Here is a 27386-nt window from a genome sequence, read left to right as displayed (position 1 = left end):
TAATAGTGGCGATTAAGGCCGGCGGTGAGTAGATTGGCATCTGTGTGAAAACATGAAGAAGGATAAAACTTTATTTTATGGCACTTTTCAAAACTGTCACAGTAGCTGACAGTACTTTACAGAGCACAGGAAATCACATCAGGAAACCTGAGCAAGAAAATAATTAAAGAAAAAACTGTAACACTTGAAGTATTTCTTAGTGCCTGATGTTCCAGGTTCAGGGGTCAGGATAGATTTTGCCGGGGGTGTCGACCGCTGAGCTAGGTGTTGTGCCAGGTAGAGCAGAGCGATACGGCCAAAAATATTTATCACGATATATATTTGAAAATTTGCGATAACGATATAATTGACGCAAGACAAAATACTTTACTCCACAACTTTATTAGTGCAAAAAACCTCTATCAATATATTTTCACTTCATTAAAGTTATATAAAAATGTAACAGTGCAAATGCAAATTCCTTGCTGACGGTTTAACCAAAAGGCATTTCCAGTGGAAACTGGCCGACGTATCCTCAGCATAACCATGTATAATATCCACAAAACTTAACAGGTTATACACACACAATACGGTAACATTATGTTGAAGCACAGTACGTATCACTCCGCGAGGCGCCTGCCTACGATAGCTGTAATGCTCTGACACCACTTGACAATCCATCAAGTGGTGCGGGTTTGTAGCTTAGCAAAGTCGGACTAAAACATTTTGACAGATTTTCGAGCGCCATGTACATAAAATCGTTTTGAGGTTAGTAAACACAACCAGAATAAGGCACACGGGATTATAAGGGGCACTGTCGATTTTACAGAAAATCAAGGGATTGATTTTAAGTGTGCCGTATTTTCCGAAAAGCACGGTAATAACAACGGCCCACTAGCATGCTTTACCAAAAATAGTGCTTTGTTGTGTATCTGACGGACGAAAGCTAAACCAGTTCCACACCACTGAAGTTGCAGCATTTTTACAAACCAGTTCTGGTTCATCTGTTTCATTCAACGATCCGCTTTCGTCCTTCTCATTCTCCATCACCGCCATGCTTTTCCGCCATGTGCATATGAAAACAAATGCTCTGCGCATGCGCGTTTTACCCATATTCTATCATAGTGATGGGATTTCCGGCTCTTTTTAGAGAACCAGCTCTTTCGGCTCCGAACCGGCTCTTCAGATTGTTTTGTTGCTTTAATTAATTTATTATTAACAATAATATAAAATTATGCATAAAGGGAATTACTAATGTAAAAAAAGTGGTTTTATTTATATATGTTTAAATATAAATATATGCGGTGGCCCCTAGAGACAAAACGCGTACAAACTCCAAAACACATTTCTAGCGTTAACTGAACTCCAAAACAGAGCTACTAGATCACTTAAATTACACAATTGAAAGCATGTGTGTATTGTTTGTGTATTTATACACAAGCACTCATATATATTCAAATAATTAAAAAAAAAAAAAAAGTTCATTTACCTGTTACTACCACACACCAAATCCGGTCGTTGGTACTTGCTGGCTTGTGTAGCCTCTAGGTAACAAAAGCTCAACACTGCGCCCAGCATCCTGGAGCACTTCTGTTGTGTTTTGTACGTGTTTTGGAGTTTTTGCGTGTTTTGGAGTTTTTGTGTGCTGCTTTGTCTCTAGGGGCCACCGTAAATATACTTTTATTTATCCACTCCACATAAAATGAAATAAATAAATCGTATAATACAAAAACCAACTAGTCACAGTTCAACTTTTAACTATTTAAATTTTCAGCTTTTTCCTTTTAAACAAATTTAAAGTGAAACAACACAAAACACTGCAAACCACAGCACAATTAAATATAAATTAAAATATGAAAACATAAAGAAGATGCATATTCTCTGTCATATGGGCCTGCATGAATAAACTTTCTGAATCCTTTATCATCTGCAACTGAAAATAGTTGTGGATGATTACTATACCTTTCTAATGTGACGTTGTTGTCCCTGGCTCTCTCTCTCTCCCTCCCGCTCTGTTCCTGTGCTACTGCGAGTGTAACTACCGCCCCTCCCCCCTCTGCTCAGCGCAAAGCACAAGGCTCGCGTGCGGAGTGACGCGGGAAAAAAGTGTGAGAGAGAGAGAGAGGGTGAGAGGAAAAAAAAAAACAAAAAAAACCACGGCTCGCGTCGTTCATGTCAAAGATCCGGCTCTAAGAGCCATTTCGTTCGCGAACGACACATCACTATTCTATCGCGATATCTCATTTTCTTATCGTTGCCCAACATTATACCGGTGTTACTGTGAACAGTATGATATGGCCCAGCCCTAGTGGTAGGTGTGTAGTGGCAGCTAACATACTCTCCAACCTGGCTCTATAGTGAAGAGCAGGCGACTGACAATGTGAGCCACGCTAGCGCCCGATGACCAAGGTGTTAGCTCGCTCGAGTGGACCGTCAAGCTAGCTCTCAGGTTACAGTCAGGAGAGACAGGGTTTCTAAGAAGGAAGGAGGGTGGCCCCTCTGTGACACAAGCATCACGACTGCCAGCCGATCCTGGCTAGAGCAATGATGTAGAAGCTTCAGAGGACGACGCTGAGAGAGCGCTCCCCGTAGTGAGACACCGAAGCGAATGTTTGAAAGAGAACTCACAATATTTGCACATCTGATTTAAAAATGTGTGCTTGACTTTCTGATTCTGCCTCTCTGCTGCTAAAAATTACTGTATGACGTGACACGAGTCTGTCAGTATGTGCTTTTCCCTTTCCAGCGTTGCAGAGATCAGAGAATGTGCTTGACAAAGATTTTACTCTGATGCTTCAGAAACACCCTCCACTTATCATCGTTCTTTATTTGGCTCGATAGGAGCTAATTTAAATATAGATTTTACTGTGCAAAGAAGACCTAAACGATGCAGCAGTAACGCCGTGGAAGGTGAACAGAGCTCTGAGTTGTTCTCAGCCTCATTTGTTTGAGTCGGCAGAGAAACGGGACGAGTGTGAGTATGAGACTGGGATGGCGCTCTGTAGGCAGCGACCACAATGAGACAAATTCAATAGAAGAGAACTTTGTGGCTGCATTTCCTCTGCTCTCCTTTAGAAATGTCAAACACCCACATAAGCCTGTCAGCCCGTACCCCCCGCCATCCCCCTGCACACGCACAAACACACACACACACACACCACTCTGTTGGCAATGCTACAGGCTTCTGTGTAAATGATCTCAAAATTATCTTCCCACTCACACCATCTCCTGCTCTCAGCATGTGTGAGAGTGCTCAAAGCAAGCAGCGCAATAATGGGATCCAGTCTATACCTTTTCATGACCGTCATCGCGCTCATCTTTACCGTTTAGCCTGTCATCGCCGCTGTCTTCCGCCACCAGAAGCCATTCAGAGCAGCTTGGCAGCGGTTTTCTTTTTTTCTTTTCATAATGGAGTCTGAGCATTGTTGTATTAATTCCACTTAGTAGTGCCTGACCTGGGTGCAGTTTTACAGTCAGGTTCGTTAGTATTTGGACAGTGACACACGGTGTGTAGTTTTGCCTCTGTTAACCACACAGGATCAAGACGTGATTGAAGTGCAGACTTTCAGCTTTGATTCAGCAAGTGTTGCTTTAACTGTTTAGGAATTACAACCATTTCCATCCATAGTTACTCATATTCAGGCACTCAAAAGCAAACTGGATCATTTTAAATGTAAAGACCAGGATTATCAATGGATTTATCAGTTCAGTAGTGGACAGGATCACCTTTCATAACATGCATCATGCACTAGATTTTCTGTCAAATATTGAGTTAAATGTTGGCACTTCAGTAGTAATCCTGGGAGAAGTATTCTCCTTGTTTTTAATGTATTTGAATCTGGTGTCACCCTGCCAGTGCAGTAGTGATGACACGCTCACAGCAATAACGCCACGTGCACGCTGCAGCGTATGTGGGAGCTTTGACATCAGGTGTCTTTTCTCTTTGATCTTTATGTCTCTCTTTGTGTCTCTCTCCTTTATTTTCCCCAAGATGTGGCTAATGGCGGTACCGGCTACAGGCCCCCTCCCAGGACTAAGGAGGTGGTCATCAACGGCCAGACAGTCAAACTGAAGTATTGCTTCACCTGCAAGATCTTCAGACCACCGCGTGCCTCCCATTGCAGCCTCTGTGACAACTGTGTGGGTGAGTGGCAGTTATGCTGTGTGCAGATTAGGAATTTGGGATTTGGAGTGTCGAGACCAAGCCTGGGGCATCTATTTGCTCTCTATCCACTTCCTGGGTTATATGTATTTTAATTAAAGGTCAGTGAGGTCAGAAACAAGCTTTTATTCATCCAAGAATCAAGAAATTCTTATGTTAAAGCAGCCAAAACATAAAATCCAGGCATGGTCAATAAACAAATTCAGGATCACAAAATAAGCTCAAATAGAAAAATCAAATCTAAATACGTTCCAATGAGAAGCTTAATAACTAGGATCTATTAAAATAAAAATATTAAAACATAATAGCAGAACAGATCAGCAACATAGGCTGTATAAAAAGATGGAGAGAGCCAATAAGACGTCACCCACTGGTTCATGAAGTGTTGTTAATGAAGCTTTGAGGTGTCAGTATCTCCATCCATCACTGGATGTGATGAGTGAGGGGCGGAGCTTACTGTCAAACCGCACTGATACCCTGAACATGTAACTTATAATGACTAAATTCTACAAAAAGAAATGAAGACCTGAAGTGAGTGAAAGATCTCATAAACTCGGGTCCAAGAACTCAAGCTTGTTGTTGGTTCCCCCCCCACCACCGGCATGCCCCCTGGCGGCTGTTAGTAGGAATGTAGGTTTAAAGTGAGATGTGGAAGCTAGCTGTCTCTGGGCAGCAATGTGTGAAAAGGTCAAATCATCACTTTGTAAAAAATGTTATTACCCCAACAAAACTAGATCGGGTTTCATTAAAGTGTTTTTGGGGTTTTACAACCTGCAGAGAAGAAATAATAGTTTGCGAAGGTAAAGATGTTTCATTAAAGCCAAAGTGTTTCATCAGAGAGCTGTAAAACGGCTGTTCTGTGCTGTGCGCCTGTGTGGGATTGAAAGAAATAGGTCTTTGGTATATTCTTTTAAATTTAACTCAAGTCACTTCCAACTGCCTTTTCTCTCACGTCATTATAGACGATACTGGAAGTCCTGTTCTTCCTTTTTTTGTTGTTGTTTTAGTGTTTTTGTCCCCAATCCTCATTTTTTTTCTCTCTGTATAGAAAACCAGGCTATTTTAGTTCCTGGTGAACTGAAGAGACACAGAAACATGAAAAAGGACAGGCTTAACACACGAGGATAAAAACAAACTGTTCAGCTTCTGCTGTCCTCAGACCAAACCTGTTTTTTCCAACAGGAAACTACATCCTGGAAATTGTTTGGTTCAAAAATGATTTTACAATCAGTTTACAGTTTTGCACCTGTATATATGAACATATATGAACCTGTATATATAAATGTTTAGCTAGTGATGCAGGCCTTCTGGGAATATACAGCAGATACTGTGTGGTTGGAGGTGTTTGGCATCCACAGAGTAGACGGGAATTAGAAACCAACCGTCTGAGATGGTTTTGCTGCTCTATAAAACCACATGCTCTGTCTAATGAGAGAACCGAGGCACAGCAAGGTAATTAGTAAAAGATGGAGACAGAGATGCAGAGACCTTTGTGTCGGTATCTGTCTCATCTGGGTTTTTGTGCGCCTCACTCTTCAGAGACAGCTCAGTCTTTGAATTGTCTGTTTCCTTGTCAGAAGAGGAACTGAAAACCTGGGAGACAAAGATGAGGAAGTAGTAAACACGGGAAAAAGATGTGGCGGTAAGCAGATGTGACAGATGCACGCTGACAGGAAGGAAGATTGGAAGCTGAGCGCAGAGATAAAAGGGCAGGTATCCTGGCAAACAGAGGGGCACGTTTTAATGAATGTGTGCACTTCATATGCACGCAATCAAATTGTGAAACATAGCAGAAAAGGCCCAAAAACACACAGCGAAGTAAATGAGCAGAAAATGGAATCAAAAAGCTTTCCCCAAACCAAACATGGTCACAGAGCAGGGCGGCTCATAAAGATCCTTGGTTATGAATTCTAAACACGCCGCTTAGATTCCAGCTGTGAGTCACAGATGGAGGGAAGTGAAACGGGACAAAGAGTTGGGCTCCACGCTGCAGGTGGGTGTGGGTGATAAACTCGACTCTCCAGGCTGCTCTCTAAGCTCTCGGCCTCCACCCGACTAATGATGAAAAATGGTTTGGGAGCTGGATGACTTACATTCACGGGTCTGATAAGACTTTTTCTGGGACCTCTTCTCTCGACTGGCGTTTATTCTTAAACTGTAAATGGGGATTACTCTGGCAGTGTTTCCCTGCCTCTCGACTCTCTCGCTCCCCGCCGCTGCTGCTCTAAAAGCCAGGGGGATAACAAGCTCTTAAATAAGTAAGGAGCCAGAATGGATAGGCCCTCCCTGGTGCAAGCGGAGGATAGGAGGATGGCAGAGTCACTTCCTTTTAAGAGGGCTATCCCCTCGGGAGTCATAGAGGAAGCTTATAAAAGTGAAGCAGACAGATGCCACCTCCTTTTCCCTGCAGTCGTATTCTGTTGTTTTCTGTACAGTGTGTACAGTGGGGTTCGTGTTTGAGCTGTGAGTGGATGCTGTGGAAGGTGGACTTCAGGATCGTTTGCTGCGATTCATTTTTTTCTGATGCTTATTTTGTTAGATGAAGTTTTAATGACCCCATTAGGGAAATGACATAGCTACGTAAGCAAAACAAACAAGAAAAGAGGGCGATAGTTTTCGTTAGAGATGGCAAGATACCACTTTATAATGTCAGATACCGATATCATAAATTTGGATATCTGCCGATACCGATATAAATCCGATATAGTGTGTTTTATAATGAATAAAGCGGTTTTTATAATGAATAAAGCGGTTTTTAAAAAAAATATTTTTCTCCAATATCCGATCCAGTAATTTAGGTCAGTATCGGACCGATACGTAATATCGGATCGGTCCATCTCTAGTTTTCGTTCTAGGTTAATATCACTGCCGTCTCATCTTGTGTTAGCCGTAGTCTCCACCTGATCCATAAAGTGTAAAGGTAATGAGATGAAACGGGTCTATTTTATGCTTCATCCTTTAATCGCTGCAGAATATTGTTCCGTGCGCTGGGATCTGCATTTCTGCAGATTCTTTGAATTGGGGTAATTGCATTGATAAATTCCTTCTCAAGTGTCTCAGATTATTCAATTAACTGGTCGAAATCAACAGTTCTTCCGATTAATTGCTCCTTCCATAATTCTTCTCCTTCCCCACTGCAATGTGCAAATATAAAATATTTAGGTATCAATGTCTCTCCTAAACTTTCAGAATTAACTAAATTAAACCACATCCCACTTTTAAAGACAGTAGAAGGCGACCTGGCTAGATGGAAATCTTTACCCATATCACTCATGGGAAGGGTCGCCGCTATAAAAATGATGATCTTGCCAAAAATAAACTATTTATTTTCAATGATCCCAAATAAGCCATCACAAGATTGGTTCAGATCTCTAGACTCGTACATTTCTAAATTCCTTTGGAAAGATAAACCCCCACGTATCAGCTTAAAAACACTGCAAAGGACCAAGGATAAAGGAGGATTAGATCTGCCTAACTTTAATCACTATTTTTTAGCCAACAGGCTTCAGTTCATCTCTAGATGGTTTAAACACACCTTCTTAGATGAACCTTGGATAGATGTAGAACAGGCACTATGTAATAACCTAGAAATTTCAGACCTACCATTTATCAGCTCAAACATCAAACGACATGAATGCTTTAAAAGCATCAATATTAGCTCTTCTCTGACAGCATGGTGGGAGTTTCTAAAAATGACAGAGTCTTCATTAATCCCATGCAAACGTACACCTATCTGGAACAACCCGGACATATTACAAAACAATAATATGATAAACTTTTCAGATTGGAGTTGCAAAGGAATTAAATACTTGGAACATATATTGGAAGGAACAGACTTTATTTCGTTTGACAGACTAGTTATACAATATGGGATCAACAAGAAACGATTTTTGGAATATCAACAAATTAAATCCATAGTAAAAAAGAAATTTAATCCCAGTGAAGCTGAATTACAAACACCACCAAGTGTGGTACAATTTCTTAGTCTAAAACCCCCCAAATTATTGTCTAAAATATACAGAACACTTTCTAAAATAGATGAATCAATATCCCTTCCTATTGCAAAATGGGAAGCAGATTTATCAATCAACTTAGACCCAAACCTTTGGTCTCAGATATGCTTAAAAACCTTTCAATGGATCAGAAATCCCAGTTTGCAATTAATACAATACAAAATATTACACAGAGTGCACTATACTGGTCATAGGATGTTCAAGATGGGCTATACGCCTTCCAACAACTGCTCACACTGCACAGCAAATACACCGGACAATTACATCCACGCTCTTTGGTTCTGTCCACCAGTTCAGAAATTTTGGCGTGAGATATGTGAAGACTTATCAAAGTGTCTGAAATGTAACATTCCAGCCTCCCCTTTAGTATGCTTGCTGGGCAACTTGGATGAGGTCACTGCAGAAATAAACACAGCCCACGTTGTTTTTACGGCCCTATGCATTGCCAAGAAAATGGTCCTCATTAACTGGAAAAATAAAAATAATCTTAATTCTAACCAATATAAAAACCATCTAATAGATCACATTAGTCTTGATACAACCTCTGCCATCACATTTGATCAATCCCTTTGGGCTCCTTTGATCGGCTTCATCACCTAGTGGGGGTGGGGGGTCATGGTTTGGTCCTGCCTTCGCTATTGTGGTTGATGTGGGGGTAGGGACGTTTCCCTGGAGGGCCTAACCTGGGGGCTGTGGCCATGACCTGGTTAGAAGCTCTGGGGCTCTTGGATGGTGTTTTCCTTGTGGCTGCGTACAGCGGAGATGGGGGAGGGTCTGTGCTGGCGGACGTTGGTTACTGGCCCGGTAGCCTGGCTGCCCCTGGGAGGGTCCGGGACGGGCGTGGAGGCTTGGGGGTCTGGGGGTGCTCCGCCCCCCGGTCTGGGGTGCTGGCCGGGCCTTGGGGGCTTGGGTCCTGGCTGTTGTGTCGCCGGAGCAGTGGGCGGGTGGGTGCAGGGGGGCTCAGCCCCAGTGCAGGGGACCTCTGGTGCATCGGCCCAACTAGGGGGCTCTCTAACTGGTGGGGAGGTTACATCTTTGCAGGTGGTCTCCTCACTACAGGAGCTCACTCTGCAGGTGGGGGGAGAGATATAGGAGAGGTGGAGAATGAACTCAACCTGGGTGTCTATTGTCTTGTGTAGTTTGGGAGATGATTGGATGATGGGGTGGGTGCAGTTTTCTCTGGGGTGGAGTCGGGTGGGCTGCCCCGGACTCTGTGGGGCTGGGCAGTGCTGCTGCTGCGGACCCCGGTCCGGATGGGCCTGGGCCTCCTTGCCCTGGTGGGTTCCAGAGCGTGGGGGTGCCTACTGGGGTCAGCGGGGGAGCTAGCCACAGGGAGGGGCCGCTTGCCCCTCCCTTTCTTCCCTCCCCATCCTCAGCTGCCTCCCTATTCCCGCTCTACCACACCCACCCACACACGCAGGGCTTGGGGTGCAGGTATGTCACCAGGGTGCAGGGGAGGCACTCCCCCTCTGTCCCCTTCTGGCCACCTGTGCCTCAATTTTATTCTGCAACCTAGACATCCACATTACTCACACTCTCACATAACACATACATATAGGGCCTTGGGGGTGGGCACGTTTTACAGCATCCAGAGGATGGTCGTTGTACTCCAACCCACCTCTGGCGCTGGTGCCCTACCCTCAATTTTAAATGCATTTAGACACTGAGGGTTTTCGGGAGGAGCCGTGCTGCTCTCTGAGAGGAAGCTAGTACCATGCTCTCCTGAGTTTTAAATGCACTTTAGAACAGCACACAACAACATTACATATGAGCGGGCGTAGGGAGGTTTGAGGTCTTCACTCACCCCGGTTCTGTTAGCCGTCAGGGCTGGGGGGCTGGGAGGAGGTGCTGGCCGTCAGACTGGGGTCTGGGATGCGGGGCCTCCCTGCTACTGCAGATAAGGAGGTGGTCCGCTTGCCTCCACCCCAGAGAGAAGGGTTACATCTCCTGGGTCTAGGTGCGGCTTGCCCCTCTGGGGGCGGGGGTACCTGGACCTGGGATATAGAGTATGTTTGGGGAGTGCGACTGTCTGTGCAGTGTCTATTTGTGTCTGTCTACACGTTGGGTGAGTGCCGAGTATTTGGTTGTGCATATGGGGGTGGGAATGCACGTCTGTGTCCGCGTGTGCCTGTTTGTCTGTGTCTATATGTCAGGTTGGGTCTTAGACTCAACCTCTCTGGGTACATCTCAGGCCCTCTAAAGTACGGAGGCCTATCTCCCCTCACCACACTCCCTGCCGGTGGCTGATGCCCTTAGACGTTGGTGTGTTGGTGGTCCTTGTCATCTGGGGCTGGGCGCTCATGCATGTACCGGCTCACTCCTGGTGGCCGATTGGCGGGGCCGGGCGCCTGTGGCCCGGCTGGGCTCCTTCCGGGGGGTGGGATGCCCTCAGGCCTCTGGGCCTGAAGCTCGGTCCTCTCTGGCACAGCTGGCTGCCGGCGGAGCCCGCGGGCACGCCACTGCAACCCCCTCTGGCCTCTGCTCCGTAGCTGCGGGGTGACCTCTCGTTTGGGGCTCTACTCAGCTCTTCCCAGGAGGGTGGCACGGTTTCTCCCCCCCCCCCCCCCCCCCCTTTGGTGGTCCTCCTCGGGTCCTTGTACTCTGGGGCCTCTGGATATCTGGGGCCTGGATCTCCTCCATACCTGCTTCATACCCTGGTGGACGGGGCTATGGCTCCCCACACTCCCTAGCAGATCGTTACATGGAGAAACCTTTGGAATACAAGCATGCTGATCCACACAGGTATGCACACAGGTGTACACACGGGTGTTCACAGACGCGGACTACACCTTTCTTGGCTGCTGCCTCAAAGCACATTGTGCGCTGTCTATCTTGCGTGCTGCACAATATCGTTTATTATTTAGTATCTACTGTTATCTACTGCTAGCTAGTTTATTGTGATGGTGCTGTTTTTATTATGTTGCTCTTTGTTGTTTGCTTTCTCTTCTGTTTTTTTTCTCCATACAGGTGATCCAGGCGTTTTGTTTGTTTGTTTGTTTTTTCCTTTCTTCCCCCCCTTCTCACCATCTCTTCTCCCCTTTGGTTTTCTTTCTCTCCCTCTCTTTCTTTCATTCTTTCTCCCTGTCCTATCCCCCAGTCACGTCTGTCCCGTTTGTAGCAACCGAAAATAAAATAAATACATAATTATAATAAAGGTCAATCAAATGGACCAATATGGCAAGGCCATGATGATCCACTTGGTAAAATAAATCCGCTTGGCATCTTTCTTGGCCTTAAGACAACAATTCTGATGGCTAAAGATCCAAACGGGGGACAAAAAAAAAAAAAAAAAATAATAATAATAATAATAATAATAATATCACTGCCGTCTCATCTTGTGTTAGCCGTAGTCTCCACCTGATCCATAAAGTGTAAAGGTAATGAGATGAAACGGGTCTATTTTACGCTTCATCCTTTAATCGCTGCAGAATATTGTTCCGTGCGCTGGGATCTGCATTTCTGCAGATTCTTTGAATTTTTAAGTTCTAAGTTTGATTTTCAAAGATGATAAAGAGAGTCAAGTCGTGTATCGAGGATGGATTTTAACTTTTGTTTTTATGTTATTTAGATCTGAAAACACTCTTGAAAAAGCAGTGTCGCGACCCTGTGGTATCCCTTGAGCCAAAGAGCCCACGATTACCATATAAAACATGTTTTTCCTTCTTCCACAATCATCGGTCACCTAACGGTAACGATCGGGGGCAGACTTTGTGATCGGCAGCTTTTACTGTTAGTGTTTACAGTGTTTGTCTAAAGGGAGGCGCCGGTTTAACCAGGCGTTGATTCATGGAGACAAAACGAGGTCATGTCATCTCACTAAACCAATAATGGCTCTGATTAATTAGTTAAGGGGCTACCACTGTGCACAGCTAGTGTTCCACACTCAGACATGGGACTGTGGAGTGAGGCTGATGAAGTAACAGCTCTGACAGCAATCAGTGACATGATTGGTGCCCTGGAGCTGCTTTCAGTTTGGCTGAATAAAATGTCACCGGCTGACTTTTACTGGTAAGGATTTCACAAGCAGCTGAAGGTTTCAAACTACATCAAGAATTACAGAGCAGTTTATCAAAAATTTTATTCAAGCAGTCGATTTCAAACATTCTTGGCTTTAACCTCGTCCCACCGTGGCAGGGAGAGTTTTACTCAGTCATGTAAGAAAGCCCATCATTTCTCTATTAGCTCGTTATATAAATAGGAAGGTTGTCCTTTGTGAAAATGTTTTATATTATTATGCCAAGACCCAGAGGGACACTTCTCCTTTCCCCCAGTTTCCCACAGTTCAGGATTTGTGCTGTTTATCTGCACTGAAGTGACCTGGTTCTGTTTGTGAACATCTGTGCTTCATGAGAAACGTGATGTCTCAGCCAGTTTTACCGACGCGTTGGAGGATCGCCACGTTAGGTGCGCTTGTCCTTGAAACCAGAATAAACGTGTGCGTCTCTCCCTCTCCACACAGAGCGCTTCGACCACCACTGTCCCTGGGTGGGGAACTGCGTGGGGAGGAGGAACTACCGCTTCTTCTACATGTTCATCCTCTCGCTCTCCTTCCTCACCATCTTCATCTTCGCCTTCGTCATCACGCACATCATTTTAAGTAAGTATCCACAAGGACGCGTGCTCTCAGGCGTAGTGCAGACGCACAGTCCTCCGGGCTGTTTCCAGTCAGCAGGTTGTAAGTGGGCGTCGTGAAAAGCTGCAGCTTTCTGGCTCTTTACCATATTTCCAGCTGGGAGCAGGCAGCGGGTTGTTGGTGTGTGTGTGTGTGTGTGTGTGCGTGTGTGCGTGTGTGCGTGCGTGCGTGCGTGCGTGCGTGCGTGCGTGCGTGCGTGCGTGCGTGTGCGTGCGTGTGTGCGTGCGTCTTCAGGTATTGCTCATGTTGTGGGGAGCGAGACATATCACAGAGCCTTTCTTATGGGGACACAAAACAGATTATTGTATCCTTTGCAGTTTTGGTCTTTTTCTTTGACCAAAATGTGGACGTTAAGTAGGATCGTAGATGTGTAGTCGAGCTTCTCATACAGCTAATCCTACCAAATTATCAAAGTTTATTGTTTTCATCTCGTGTAATCAGGTGGATAAAATCATGTCTTAAAGACAGAAAACGAATACATATTAGCAGTAAAACAATAACATTGTTGGTGCACCTCAAGGTTGAGCTGTAGGTCCTCTGATGTTTAGTTAATAAATGACTGATGTTGACATACTGGAGCTTTGCTCTCTTTTAAAACACAAGTTAGAAAAGTTGTGTCAAATTTTGTTGAGCAAATTTTAGACATTAGTAACATTGTAACTAGCGAGGCCTAAAAAGGTGCACATCAACACTGTGTCTCACCAGCTGGATGCAGTTTGGACAACATTACAATCAACAGACTGAATCTGTAAGCAACAGATTCATATCAGTGTACAATTATAAGTGAATGTGTTTCTTAATTTGGGAGAATAGTTTTGTTTGAGTTTTCATATCGTAGCATCCACCTGCTCTAGATGAGTTTGTTAAAGCGAATCACAACATGCCCACATCTACCAGACAGGACTGTAAAATAGATTTGAGAAAAATACTGAACCCACACAGCTGACGACATATCTCTGGCATCTTTCTCCCAGGCTGTCAAACAATAGAGGAAATTAAATCTGTCTTAATGTGAAACAGCATCCTGTAAGTCACTGTTTCTACAGATCATCTGTGGTTTAGTGATCGTGTCTTTGTGGTATTTGTAAGATTCTGACCTCACCAGCCTTCAGGGACTGCAGCAAATTTACAAGATGGACCTACGTGCTCATGTTGATGAATGTGCAATCTCCCTTTTATTTAAAAGGCTACATGAAGTTAGCTTAAGGTTGAGTTATAGTTAGACGAAGTTTGGACTAATGTCCTCTGAAGCCATGGATACATGACTGCGAGTGCTGGGAACAGCAGCGTGGGTCAGGATTAGCTTGTAGGGATGATTAAAACTCTTCTTGCAGACCATGTTAGACACCGTGAATGTTCCTGGCTCAGAGTGGGTATACAGGTGGCTGCAGTCCTTCATAGATACTGATTGTAACCTTTAATCCACTTTGTAAGTCTGAATGAATGAAGAACACAGTAGGTAGAGATGCTCCCTATAACCACTTATTGGGGGCCAGCTCCTTCATCTGGCTCTGTGCCGCTTCTCTACACACTTGGAAGATAAATTGGAAAGCCAATTAAAGCGGCACACTCGGCTGAGCTCAGTTCTTCATGTCAACTCTTAACCTTTACTCAGGACAGTGTTTGCAGCAGGTAATGGCGTAGCGCTCAGTATCTCATACAAGTCCCACATTCTGCAAACAGCAAACACGAGCTGCGTGCTGCTCTAACAGAAACTGGTTTTCCCTTTCACAGGCTCTCATCAAAACGGCTTCCTCAGCGCGCTCAAAGACAGTCCTGCCAGATATCCTTTCACTGTTCCACGTCGGTGTCTACTTAAACCTGGATTTTTCTTTAAGCAGTCACTAGACTAGTCAGACTAGAAAAACCTTTATGTGATCTTAAACACTAACTGGGACTAGAGAACATGAGACATCATGTTTATCCCAAATTTAGCTTCTCTGCATTGGCTGAATTTACTTGAATAATCAGGCCCTGTCATATCTTTAGGACCTCAGTAACTCGTAGCTGTTATCCTAACAGAGCGTGTTGCTCTCACACTGCAGGCCTGCTTGTTGTTCCTAGAGTATTTAAAAGTAGAATGGGAGGCAGAGCCTTCAGTTTTCAGGCCCCTCTTCTGTGGACCCAGCTTCCAGTTTGGATTCAGGAAGCAGACACTATCTCTACTTTCAAGATTCAAACTGTATTTTAAAGCTTATGGATCAGGTGACTCCGTTGGTTGTCTTTCTGAGGCTCAGATTGCTCTGGGACTTCCCAGGATGCCGAGCGCTGCTCTGGCTGTTGGATCTGTTCTATATAAAATTCCTTGAGGTGAACGCTGTGGTGAACTGGCTCTGTATAAATCTGAATTTCGGCCAGCGTTCTCACAAACATTTATATTCCCAATGATTACTTTGATGTTACACATGCAGATTATTCCATAGGTCAGATTTATCTGCATGCCTTCCATCGCTCTGTTATTTTCTCCAGCTGCGTCTCTTGCATGACTTACACGCATCTGATTAGTCTTGTACTGTGGGGCTTACGCGGCACGCAGGACAGCGAAATTTTTATGGCTCTGACTCGTCTCTGCGTCGCTCTTCAGCCGTGTCATGTGACTCAGACGGTATGTGCGGGTGTTGTTACAATTATTGTGTTTATTGTAACCACGTCTGGACTGTTGTAAGTCAGATAAAGTTGAGCAAAGAGGTTCATCGCAGCCTTTTAGCTGTGAACTGTTCACATGATGATTTGGAGTTAATGTGGCCTCTGCTGCAGAAGGTTAGATGGAGGCAGCAGAGCCTCGCTTTTATTCGCTTTTAATCATGAAGCAGCTCGTGACTATTTTGGCAGCCCTTTAATGCATTTTCTTCTGCTTTAAACATTTTGATGTCTTCTCTCACTTAAATACGGCGTGGGGTCATGCGAGGTCAGGACTGATAAGCCCGTTCAGAGGTAGAAATGAAGAGCGGCTCTAAATGATCCCGGTGCTCGGTGTACAACACAAATCTGGTTCAGAGCACGGGCTGCCACACTGCCGCTCTCTCGCTGCCCTTCTCTCTGTGCCTGAGTGCGATAACTTTCTGAGGCAGAGCAATGTGCCAAGCCACGCTGATAAAGTCTGCTGTCCTACAGGGCTTTAATAAAGCTGAATTGCAGTCGATACTATCGCAGCAGGCCTTTGTGCTCGAAGAATGATGACATGTTTTGTCCTTGCTGAGGAGGAAGAGATTGGAGGAGAGAGAAGAAGAGCGTGAGGGCATTATGTAAAGTTTCTGAGAGGATGCAGTATGATGCTAACCTACTGAGCATTTTCCAGCAGCCCTTCAGGCACTTAGTTATGGTGTCTGGGTATTTGTATGTGTCATCCTCGGAGGTAGTGCACATTAAGAGTCAGCGGTGTTTGTTTGTGTAGAGGATTCATCTCGAACAGTGCGTGTATGTGGAGCAGAGAAAATGAGCAGTACAAGCCAAACGAACTGGTAACTGGGAAGTACTGGCGAGAGGAGGGCGGCCCTCAGGCTGTGGGTCAGTGTGCTCGCTGCTACGGCAGCACCTCTGTGTTCGGGCTGGCTCTGTGGGTTGTATGAGCTTTCATATTATCATCTGTCACTGCATGAACACCACAGCAGTTATTCCTTGACTTTGTGTCACTGTGCTGGAAGTGGTGGTGTGTTTCTTCTCTGTGTGGTCCATCGTGGGCCTCTCAGGCTTCCATACCTACCTGATCAGCTCCAACCAGACCACCAATGAAGACGTGAGTATGGACACGAAGTGCATTACACCACACATGCTGCAGAAACGAGGCAGAATGTTCACATGTGTCGTGTGCTCACAGACTCTATTTAAAGGGCAGGGACGCCATAAAATGTTATTTTCTAACCGTTTAAGTTGAAACGGCACTAAAACCATTTGATCTTTTTATTGGTTCATTCACTCATTTTCAATTCGGTGCCAGCAACTGGAAAGTAGCGGGCACACGACACGGGAAGAGTTGTGTGATACTAAAGCGTCACACCTGCTGCAGCGTCGAACTGCTCGTTAGTTTTAATATTAACGTGATTAGACTCAGTGGGGGAGGGGCTCCCCACAGGAGCCCTGAGGCAGCGGATCAGAGCTTTACTGGCCCGAGAGAAGAAGACGAGCCCATTTTTGTAATAGTACAACAACAGCATCTTTATTCATCGTCATATTCTACATCTGCCAAATCATTTCAATCGAAAGATTTTAAGTATATTTAGCGGAGGACTCGCAGGGTTAGGCTTGATTTTAATTTATACTTTTTCTTCATGTTGAAGCTGACGGAGCAGCTGCTTTGAGTTTTAGCCCAGGATGGTAACAGAGGCTCCGTCTCCATGTTAAAGTACACACGTGATTGCCTTTTCACTGTGGAGAAACAGAAGCCAAGTCTTTGAAAAGTTGTTATTCACAGAGAACACATTTCTATTTGTTGTCACAAATGTGAGGGAAACGCTCGTTCTCACATCCTGCAGCACACGCGTCGCCTTCCTGCAGTTTCCTCAACACTAAGCAAAGTTTCTTTTTTTTTTCTTCGAAACGGTTTCTTCAATTTTAAATTCTGATAGAAAAGATCAAAAATATTGATGAGTTGTTTAAACCTGTTTGCTTCACAAGTAACATAAGGCCAGTAGCTGGCCCTGAGCCATCGGGTCACTGAGTACACTGACCTCTGGACCAAATATTTATGGGTAACAAAATTGGACCATTTGGGAAAGAGGAGAGCAAACAGTTCAGGAGCCGACACCGTGAGTGTGCGTTGGTGCAGCTTGAATCAAACGTGTAATGGCCTCATTAATACTGAAGTGTGGGTGTGGCTTATTTCACATTCTGCAAAAAAACAACATAAACATGTCTGCGTCCCAACTTTTTTCGGAAGCATATTCCCAGCATAAAATTCAAAATTAGCTTCTAAAGTTCCAGCTCATCACATGTAGTTATTTTTTACTGTTTCAATGATTTTCAGGTTTTAATCAGAAATTCTGATTTGTGACTGTTTTGGAAAACGAGCTTTAAAGTTCTCAGTGACGTTGGGTCCTTGCTCGCCTGAAAATCTGGAAACTACAAACACACTGATCTGTGCATTTTAATCCTTTTAAAAGAAGCGTTTTTAATGGAGTTTGTGATTATTTGCTCATCTGTATGGTGTGTGTTCATTAGCTGCACAGAAGCATGGACTCACAGCTGTAACTTCTGTTCACCTCTGACTGTGAGTGAGTGGTGCTCGAGCTTCGCCGGTGAGCTCAGCTGATTCGAGAATGGCGATGATAATTTTCAAGGTCACGGGACAGAAGTGCGCACGGCCCGCTTGAGCTCCAGACTAGACACAAACAGCAGCGTCTGTTTATCGATGACACTTTGGATATTTATCTGTCTCACTGACGCTTTGCATCTCTGCAGATAAAAGGTTCATGGTCATCTAAAAGAGGGAAGGACAACTATAACCCCTACAGCTATGGAAACATATTCACCAACTGCTGCGCAGCGCTGTGTGGACCCCTGCCACCGAGGTAGGCTGGGTGTGGGTGTTTGTGTTTCTGTGAGGCGATGCACCCGTTCCTCGATGGTCAGATGAGGACAAAGGGCCTATCGTTCCCTGCTCTGGGGGGAAAAGCCATCTCAGTGTCATCGTAGTTTTCCATTTTCTCCAAAGGCAAAAATAAAACTGTTACTAAGAAGTGTTTGATGTGAGGAGCTGCTGTGAAATGAGCCTGCCTGCAGCCTTTTCTCTAAACATAGCAAAGATACTGCAAAGCATTTCAGGCCTATTTGAACCAAATCCAAGATCAAAGTTTCCCACATTGATTAGATTTTTATACTTTTCTGCCCATGTGATCGAACAAAAACACAGAGCAGCTGTCAGCTCGTGTCTGTGCGACTGCACGTTGCCCCCCGGCATCGTTCTTATGTGCTACGGTAGATTTCAGTTCCCCATCTGTATATGTCGACATACTGCTCCTTCATATGCCTGCACATGTGGACAATCTTTAAAACTTATTACATGAAGGAACAACACAGCAAGTCATTACTTTAGTTTCCCATCGTACAAACACATCATCCATGTTCCTTACTTTTTAGATTACAAATTGTATTTCTTGTCATATTTTTCCACTAAAGGAGAGTGAAAGGTCTCCCCAGTATACCACAGTCCACCTTTAAATACCGAACCTTTGAAAAGCTTAAAGACAAAGTGTCCTGAAAGCAAACTGGACTCAATCATTTACATGAATAAAGATTATGTAGGTAAGCAAATTCTGCCTGAAACAAGGAATCGGTAGTTTGATGAATTCTGTCTCCATTCCTCATTTGTTTTTCTTCCAGTTTCATCTTCCTTGTTCTTCTTGCAGTTTCTTTTCTCTGGTGCAGGTTAACAGAGATTCAAAGTTTTCTCTGTGGTTGGTTTTAATGTTTCAGAAGGTGGTGACTATTGTGCAAATTCATTACTTTACAAACCCGTCCCTGCCAGTGCCAATTCTCATTACTCATCCGTGAGTCTGAAGTCGCCGTTTCCTCTGATTTTTATTGCTTCGTGGTTAGAAATGAGGTGCCACCTTGGATCGACTCTGTCAGAACAGCACAAATATCTTTTTATCCTGAGGAATTTGCAGCTTTTAACGTTGCATTTAAGTACCTGCAGAGTTCCTCAGTATGCACTGTTCAAATCATGATTAAAAACCCACTTATTCAATCTTGCCTTTCCCTCTAGTTAATATTTTTTATGATTTTATATCATGCACTTTTATGCTCATTTAAATTCTTGTTTGCTCTGTACCTGTTGCTTTCCTATGTATCAGTGACAGCTACCTGCTTGCATACTTAGTACTTGCTTTGGTCCTATTTCTATTATCCTCCTCCTATTCTCTATCTTACTTGTTAAGCACCTTGGCATACCCTTGGTTTTTAAGTGTGCTTTATAAATAAAGTTTATTATTATTATTATTATTATTATTATTATGATGATGCACATGTATAAGAACAGCAATGATGTGTCAGTGTGTTTGGCTGTTCTGTGCTTTTACCGTCACAAGCTATACATCTCCCATAACGGCTGCAGCGGGTGGCAAAGGAGAGTCCTCAGCTCACAGGTGGCTGCCATCTGGCTGTGTGTGTGTGTGTGTGTGTGTGTGTGTGTGTGTGTGTGTGTGGCCACAGGTGTCGCACAGCTGGCCTCACCTGCCTCTTGGACTGAGCGAGCTCAGACCCACAGAGACAAAAGCCTTTTGTGTTTTACTCCCTGCACAGATTCTCCACTCACACTTTCAAATGCATCAAACTGCAGGTTTCTGCTTCATTCCAGCTCAGTCCTGCTGGAGCTCACTGTCAACACTTTGTGTTAAATTCTTATCGAGCTTGATGCCTCAGCTGTGTCCGATCAGCCGGTGTTTGGCTGATAAACAGCCCCCATCATCACACGGAGCCATCACTGTGCAAAGTTCAGCAGGTTCTTCTCTAACCAGCAGAGCTGTGCAGCATTAACCTTGGGTTGGAAATGATGGTTCACTCCACAGATGAACGACTGTACAGTCACAGTTAACAGAAAGTACGCCCTCATTCACTTCCAAGGTGCTGCATATCAGGACATAAGATTAGCTGCTCTTAAAATGAGGTAAATACAACCTCAGGTGACATAGTACAGTCTCAGTAATTATTTAACAAAAACTGAGACCATCCTTTCTGTAAGTAACAGCCAGCAGTGTGAGCACTTTGATAAAAGCAGAAGTTTTGGTGGTTTGCTGATCTGAAGCATCCGAGCATGACCGATTGTCAGCAGGGTGTCAGAGGGCAATGTGCCCAGAGCCACAGGGTGTGGGCACGAGGTCATCAACAGGACAGTGATCCCACACACGGCAGCAACGGTCCAGTGAAAGTCCAACCTCAACCCTGACTGAATACTGCAGTGGCACCTTCAGAGAGCTGTGCATAAACATGTCTGCACAACTGACTGAGAGCAACGCTGCAAAGAAAGAGGGCAACACTGTCACAGAAAATCATTACTGTAAATTACTGCAGCCAAAGGTGTCGCCACAAGCTACTGAATCATGGGGCGGGCTCAGTTTTTCACAGGGCCGTTTGTTAAATGATGACACGCTGGAACGGGTCATGTGTTGTTCATCTGAGACTGTATTTAAATCATTTTAGAAGCTGGTATTTCCTGACCTGCAGCAGTGGTATCAGAAAATAGTTCACACCGCACACAGTAGTTACCTTTGCTTTTATCGTCAACAGTAAAACCACAGGGTCAGAGTTTAATAAAAGTCCCTCTGTTAGAGCGACAAAGCTCTTTTGTTCATTTGTTTCATTCCTTTTCTTTCTTTGGTCGTCTGCTGACCCATCAACTCGACCTTTTCCTTTCTGGTTAAAGCAGGACGGCCTGTCGGAGCTGTGTGTTGTATTATTGTGCTGCTGAGTGACCTTTGCTGTGTAATGTTTGCTGACGGTAACGATGTTCTCGGCTTTTCTCTCATTAGTCTCATCGACAGACGCGGCTTCGTCGAGGCAGACGTGCCACAGTTGGCACCACCGACCAATGGTATCACTATGTATGGCTCCACCCAGTCTCAGCAGAGCCACACGGTAAGACTGTCGACAGACCCCGCCACCCTCTCACCTCCCTCTCCCCTCCAAATGCAGCTTTATGCATCACTTTGTCAGAAATGGCACAGAACAGTGTTTCATCTCTTTTCATGGTGAAACTATAACCAAATAAACTAAACCATGAAATCCATGTTTTTTGTCAGTCATGTTGTTGATGAGACGTGTGCGTTTTATTTACGTTTAAACAAACGAGCACGACTCTGTTTCTGTAACTGCTTCACAATAAGAGCCACCCTGTGCAAAGAGCAGGATAATAAAGCACGCAGGATTTCAGCAACTATAAGCTAAAATACTTTAAAGACTCTGGCTTCAGGTTCATTTTATCCTCAGGTTGCTTCCTAACTTCAGAGAGTTTATATAAAGTTGCAGTGAGTGTTGTAATCTGCACCTGATTTGTTCTGCACGTGTGAAAAGGCCTTCTTCCTGTTCCTTCCTTTCACAGTAAAAGCCCTTAGCATTTACACACTGACTGCTGTAAAGTGAAATGGCTTGTGTTTAAGCATTACATAAAATTTTAACTTTGATTTCACTGGTTATGAAATAGAATATTTATTATTGTTATAAATAAAAAATTAATTACTTTTTCTTGCTTCTTATATATGGAACTAATTAAACAAACTAAATTCTCCTTTTCAAGTGAACTTTTTGATCCATGTACACAAATTGTGAAGTTTATAATTATTATTGTTATTATTATTATTATTATTATTATTATTATTATTGTAGAGGTCTAGCATAGATTATTTTATCAGTGTGTATGGCTGGAGAATTAGACCAACGAAGATCAAATGTTGCTTTATTTGTAAAATCTGAAACATCCTAATAAACTGACTCTGAGAGGGGAGATGTGCTTCAGTAATATAAAGTTACAGCTGTCAGGTAGAAACAGTTTTAATAGTTTTAATCTGACTCTTGCATGGAAAAAAAATAAAATAAATTTTTTTACGAGTTAATTATTTTTGTAATTTTAACATTGGCAGGAAGTACGTCTGTTTTCGCACACGTGTAGAACAAATCTGGTTTCCTGGCGTGGATCAGGTTGTCCTGTCCTCGTGCGGCTGCCGTGAACGATGCCGACGGTCGACTCTCTAATGATGATGTCAGATTTAGGAATGTAAAGGCATCCCGCGCTGGCCCGGATAACTGGGCCCAGGCACAGAGCACGGAGGCTGGACGCCGCTGAATCACACACAGCTTGGTTTTTTTCTGGTCTGGGAAAGTAAATCCAGTTAGTGTCTCTCATCGCTAGATTGAGATGGATGAAGCTGCTCTGGATTACAGCAGGCGAGTTCTCAGAGTCTGCACGAACCACGTCGTGTTTCTTTAAATCAGGTCGGCAGGTGGGGGTTACGGTGATGTGGTGGCGTGCAGTCTCTGATTTCTGGTCAGCTGCTCATAAGACGCTCACTCTGGAATCGGCACATTTGGAGGATGCTTGTTCAACTTTTTCACTTTGCAGTTGTTTTTATTAAATACACCTGAACATTCTGGCTGTCAGATTATTTTGAATAATGCTATTTATTCCAGATTAAGTGAAGGAAAAATGATGATTTCCTTTATTCGAATGGATTTTGTTGTGCTGAATCGAAATATGATAAACTAAAACAGCTGATTGCAGTTTAATTGTTGCACATTATGTGCTTATAAGCTCATGCCTTGTCACCTGCTTATGTTATGTTACAGATTAGCGAACGCTTTGTGCACAAACTAACACAAAATACTGTCAGTATTGAGGACAAACACAGAGCCAAGATTCCACAGGAGGCAGGGACGCTGTCTTTGGAAGTTCCTTTGCACAAAATATAGAGAAGAAAATATTTAAATCAAGTGTTTAAACTGAGTTACAAAGTTTGAGATGCAGTTTACTGCAAATTGCACCAGCAGGTGCAAAAAAAAAAGCACGTCTTATTTTTTTGTGCTTGATATTGACATGTCTGTGTTTAGAAAACTAACTTCTGTATGTCACCCAAACTAACCACACCTAACCGACCTGCTGAGTAAATCTGGCCCTTGATATGAAACATTACATCATCAGGGAACAAACACACATTATTTTGGCTCTGCAGACTTTTTTCATATTCAGGTTTGTGCAGATAGAAATGATAGAAATGAAAACCACAAAGTGATTCCAACATTATTTTTCTTCTACTGCCCAAAAAAAGAAAAGTGTTGAATGTGTTTGAGGCTGAATGAACATCATCCAAATGTGTTGATTCGCTGACTTTAGCCAGGGGTTGTCATCTGTCACTGCAGCAGGCTCATGAAAAGATGAGAATCTAAATCACGCCGCAGGCTGTGAACAGGTTTTTGTGCAGTGTCAGGCTGAGTCCCGCCTCACTCGTGGCGTCCAGTTTACCTCCTCGCACACAGCTACTGAACACCTTTCCCTCTGTCGTGTCCTTGTTGGCACAGAGGCTCGACCTCGTCCTGGTTATTCTCACCGAGATGTTAAACGCTGACGTCATCAGTCATGATCTCTTGAATGGACCGTTGGGCTGAAAGCCACGGGAACATTCCCCAATGTTAGCACGTCCACAAATAACCACCATCTGTCTTCTATAGCGGTCATGATGAGCGGCCGCAGTCGTCCTGGCTGTTTGCCTGGACGCCGTCAGTGCTTAACGTGTAGCTGTCCAGGTCTGGGACCGGTGTGTGTGTGTGTGTGTGTGTGTGTGTGTGTAAACGAGTTCTTCAGTGTATTTAAATCACATTTTTGATTAAAAGCAAACAGTCAGCGTTGGCAGGTCGGAGCGTGCACACCAACCACGTCGTTGTGTGTGTCATGTTGTTGTTGGTGTGTGTCGCACGTTAAGCCGGGCATTTTTAGCTCCGTGTTGGCAAACGCGCGTTTGTTTCTTTGTGATGCAGCTTTAAATCGACGGAGACTTTTTAAGCTGTTGCCACGGTAACCGCGTGTGAAACGATGTCATTGCACTTTGATAAACAAACCCTGCTTTCTGGATTTGACTCAGTAAAAGGAGAGAGACTGACTGCAGTCATCACAGGCCTCCCTGAGAGGCTCACATCAGTTCCCACTTTAAGGAGGGGCGATCTCACAAAGCATCTCCGGACTTTAAAGCGCTCGGGTCAGATGTTCGAATGTCCCCGACCACTGTGTGACTTATCAGTTAATGTTGTCGGGAATAACACGCGTGACTCTAATCTCTCCAGTCCTCTTCAGATTTGTTTAAATATGAAACACAAGTAGAATCAGCTTTATACAGCACGCTGCGAGATCTGACACAAAAACTGTTTACCTGGCTGTACGCGACATGTGACGGCAAATAAAACTGTCCTAAATACCTGTAGAAACCTTGCTGTGCTCCTACAGCAGAGCATCAGTGTCTGAGTCACTCTGAGAGGGAGAGAGGCTCCTCGCACATTAGTGGTAGAGGTCAGATTTAGTGCTCTGTGGTTCAGAGAAAATCCAAGTTTTTGGACATCTGAATAAAGCGGTGCGTCTCCTGACGACGTCTCAGGAACAGAGAAATGACGTCTTCCTGTCATAGTATCCTTCTACTGAGGCAAAACCAGAGTAAATGTGGGCTGAATGTTGGGATTACAGGAATGTGAAAGCCCAACACGGCCTGCGGTCAGCAGCCCGTCTAGGTATTGTTTCTGCCTTCCTGCTAATGATGAGTCAGTCGGTGTTCACAAAGCCTGACAGCACTCTATTTTCCATCAAACACCGATGACGTAGCTTGGTGCTAACGTGGAGGTGAGCGTGTTTCCTGTCGTTGCAGTGCAACAACCTGAGCCTAGCTTCCATAAGTCGATACATGGAGGACTGATAACACTTAAAAGCACATCTGTTCTGCTGTCAAAGGTCGCCCGGCCTGTGTTTACATCATGTCTGTAATCTGCTCTTTTCAGGTCAGTGAGATTGAGGCAGAAAGGTGAGATGTGGAGGACGAACCTCTGTGCTTCACATTTCCTCCCCGTGAGGCTTTGGGGGCGGTGTGGGGTGGGAGGCTGCGTCATGGGGCTCTTCCTGATTATTATGCTTTTAATTTCTGGTACCTCTCACACCCTGTGGGCTTTTCATCTGCAGCTGCTCTGTAATATTGATGACTTTGTGGTGACAAACGGCTAACAGGGTTAAAGCTAATCTCTCTGTGGCTGATGTGTGTTATCGCCGACTCGGCGTCCTAACCCAGTTACCGCTTGTTATTGACACATCCACAGTGAGGCGATGGCGATCAATAGGCCATGAAGCAGGGACTTAATAGCAGCTCTGTGTATTGAGCTGAGCGGCTGTGGCTCTGCATCCTAACGGGACACTAACACCTCTTTCTTTCTCTCCCTTCCCTCCTTTGTCGTCTTCACGCCTTCCTTTCGTTTGTGTTTTCTTCTTTGCAATTTTCAAATTCTGCGTCACTGCCATCTCTCCCCCCCCCAAAATGTCTGTTGCTTTGACCCGCACACCCCCTCCCTCATTTCCCTTCTCCTCGTTGGCGCTTTCTCTCAGTGTGACCAAGACCAGTGCATTCAGAGCACCAAATTCGTTTTGCAGGCCGCCGCCACCCCGCTACTCCAGCACCAGAGCAGCGAGCCCGTCATCCTAACCACATCCCCCGAAAACGGAGGGACGCTACCGGGCCGCGCCTCCCTCGCCCTGACGGGGCCCTGCACCTCGCTGCCCCTCGGCCAGCCCACCCCTCCGACCTCCACCTCCAGCTTAAGCTGCCACGAGGCCGCCGACAAGCTGTCAGTCCATGGACACACCCTCACACACAACCACAGCAACCCCCTGCAGGAGTCGGTGTTCCAGCACCACTTCCTTACGCCAGAGGAAGTGCCGTCGCCGCCCGGCATGCTCCACTGCGGCAGCCCCATGGGCCACAGCCACACCACGCAGGCCGGCTTCTACGACCCGGCCAGCCAGGACTCGCTGCACGAGGACTCCGTCAGAGGGCTGGTGAAGCTCAGCTCCGTCTGACGCCCCTAATGAAAACACTGAGATCACTGAAGTCAGCTGACCCCCACCCACGCTCACAGGTGGTGGTTTAAACTCAGCTGTTGGAACCTGTGGACCTAAATCAGATTTGTCTTCAGACGTTTTTCTTCCCAAACGTCTCAGCTGGAGCTGGAAGATCATTCCTGTTATTTTTGTTTGAAACTACGGGGAAGTTTAATCCGTTAACTCTTTGGAAACTTCACAGGAGACGTTTCAGGTTTTTGTTCCACTTCAATCCAAAATAAAAGTTTGGGTGAGAAGGCTGAGTGTCGCAGCTCTGACTTCCTTCTTTTCTAAAACCTTCTCCTGTGTGCCCATTGCTGATTGGACGGTGTCTTCTTGCCTTTTTTTCTTGGACATGGTCAGCAGTGCGATGGTTGATGTCTTCATGTTGCATATCATCAAGCTTTTCTATGTAAAAGAGACTGTTGTATTGTACTATTGTTATTACAACTTACAGATTATATTTCCTGTGGATATTAATAAAACCATCTTTTTATCACATTCGGCTGCGTTTCTATCGAAGGCGTTTGTGTGACAGTCATGTGATGCTGACGTTTTAACATTTATGGATGATTTTGAGCTCTCTGAGCTGGACGCACAGAAAAGGCCTGAAACAGAAGAGCTGTGGGTCCACACCTCAGAGGGTCAGTCAGTCTGTGGCCAAAGACGCTGATGGTTTGGTAGAAACTGACACTCCCACTTTAATGCTCTTCCACCCCCTTGTGGTCGAGCAGAAACACTGCAGCTAAGATTGGATTTTTTTTTAAATTTACATTCTTTTATGAAACAAACCGGAAAGGATATCAGCCTCATGTTTACTAACATTAGTGTGATGTCACACCAGCTGTAGGCTGACTTTAAAGGCTCAAAGACGGCGTGATGACTCACACAGTTCTCTGTTGGTCTGCAGAGACGAACAAAAATCACATTATTATTTAAGGATCCCTGAATTTCAGTTTTTGACCAACAAAAGCCACAAAAATATCTGAGCCTCGTCATCAGTCTGTGACCCCTCTGCAGTGGGCGGTTACAGTAAAACCATGTTTG

The 27386-nt window shown here is 44.6% G+C and overlaps 1 protein-coding gene across 3 annotated transcripts in view; it reads left to right on the top strand.

Annotated features, from left to right (window-relative positions):
* Positions 1–26840, top strand: part of LOC146365447 (palmitoyltransferase ZDHHC14-like) — a 55949-nt gene extending 29109 nt beyond the window's left edge. For 2 of the 3 annotated variants that reach the window (XM_084915790.1, XM_084915791.1), the window contains exons 4-10: positions 3971–4123; positions 12614–12751; positions 14522–14570; positions 16421–16523; positions 18185–18294; positions 21253–21358; positions 25848–26840. In XM_084915790.1, coding sequence (XP_084771916.1) covers positions 3971–4123; positions 12614–12751; positions 14522–14570; positions 16421–16523; positions 18185–18294; positions 21253–21358; positions 25848–26318 — 1130 coding nt within the window. In that variant the 3' untranslated portion in view covers positions 26319–26840. The remainder of the gene's footprint in view (positions 1–3970; positions 4124–12613; positions 12752–14521; positions 14571–16420; positions 16524–18184; positions 18295–21252; positions 21359–25847) is intronic. The other variant, XM_084915792.1, reaches the window with a different exon arrangement.
* Positions 26841–27386: the final 546 nt, after the last annotated feature.

The sequence above is a fragment of the Perissodus microlepis genome, chromosome 19 (assembly GCF_051167445.1).
Source record: "Perissodus microlepis isolate ML-2025 ecotype Zambia chromosome 19, ASM5116744v1, whole genome shotgun sequence".
Classification (NCBI taxonomy): Eukaryota; Metazoa; Chordata; class Actinopteri; order Cichliformes; family Cichlidae; genus Perissodus; species Perissodus microlepis.
The sequence above is the reverse complement of the archived record's forward strand: the minus strand, read 5'-3'. Positions and strand labels throughout refer to the sequence as shown.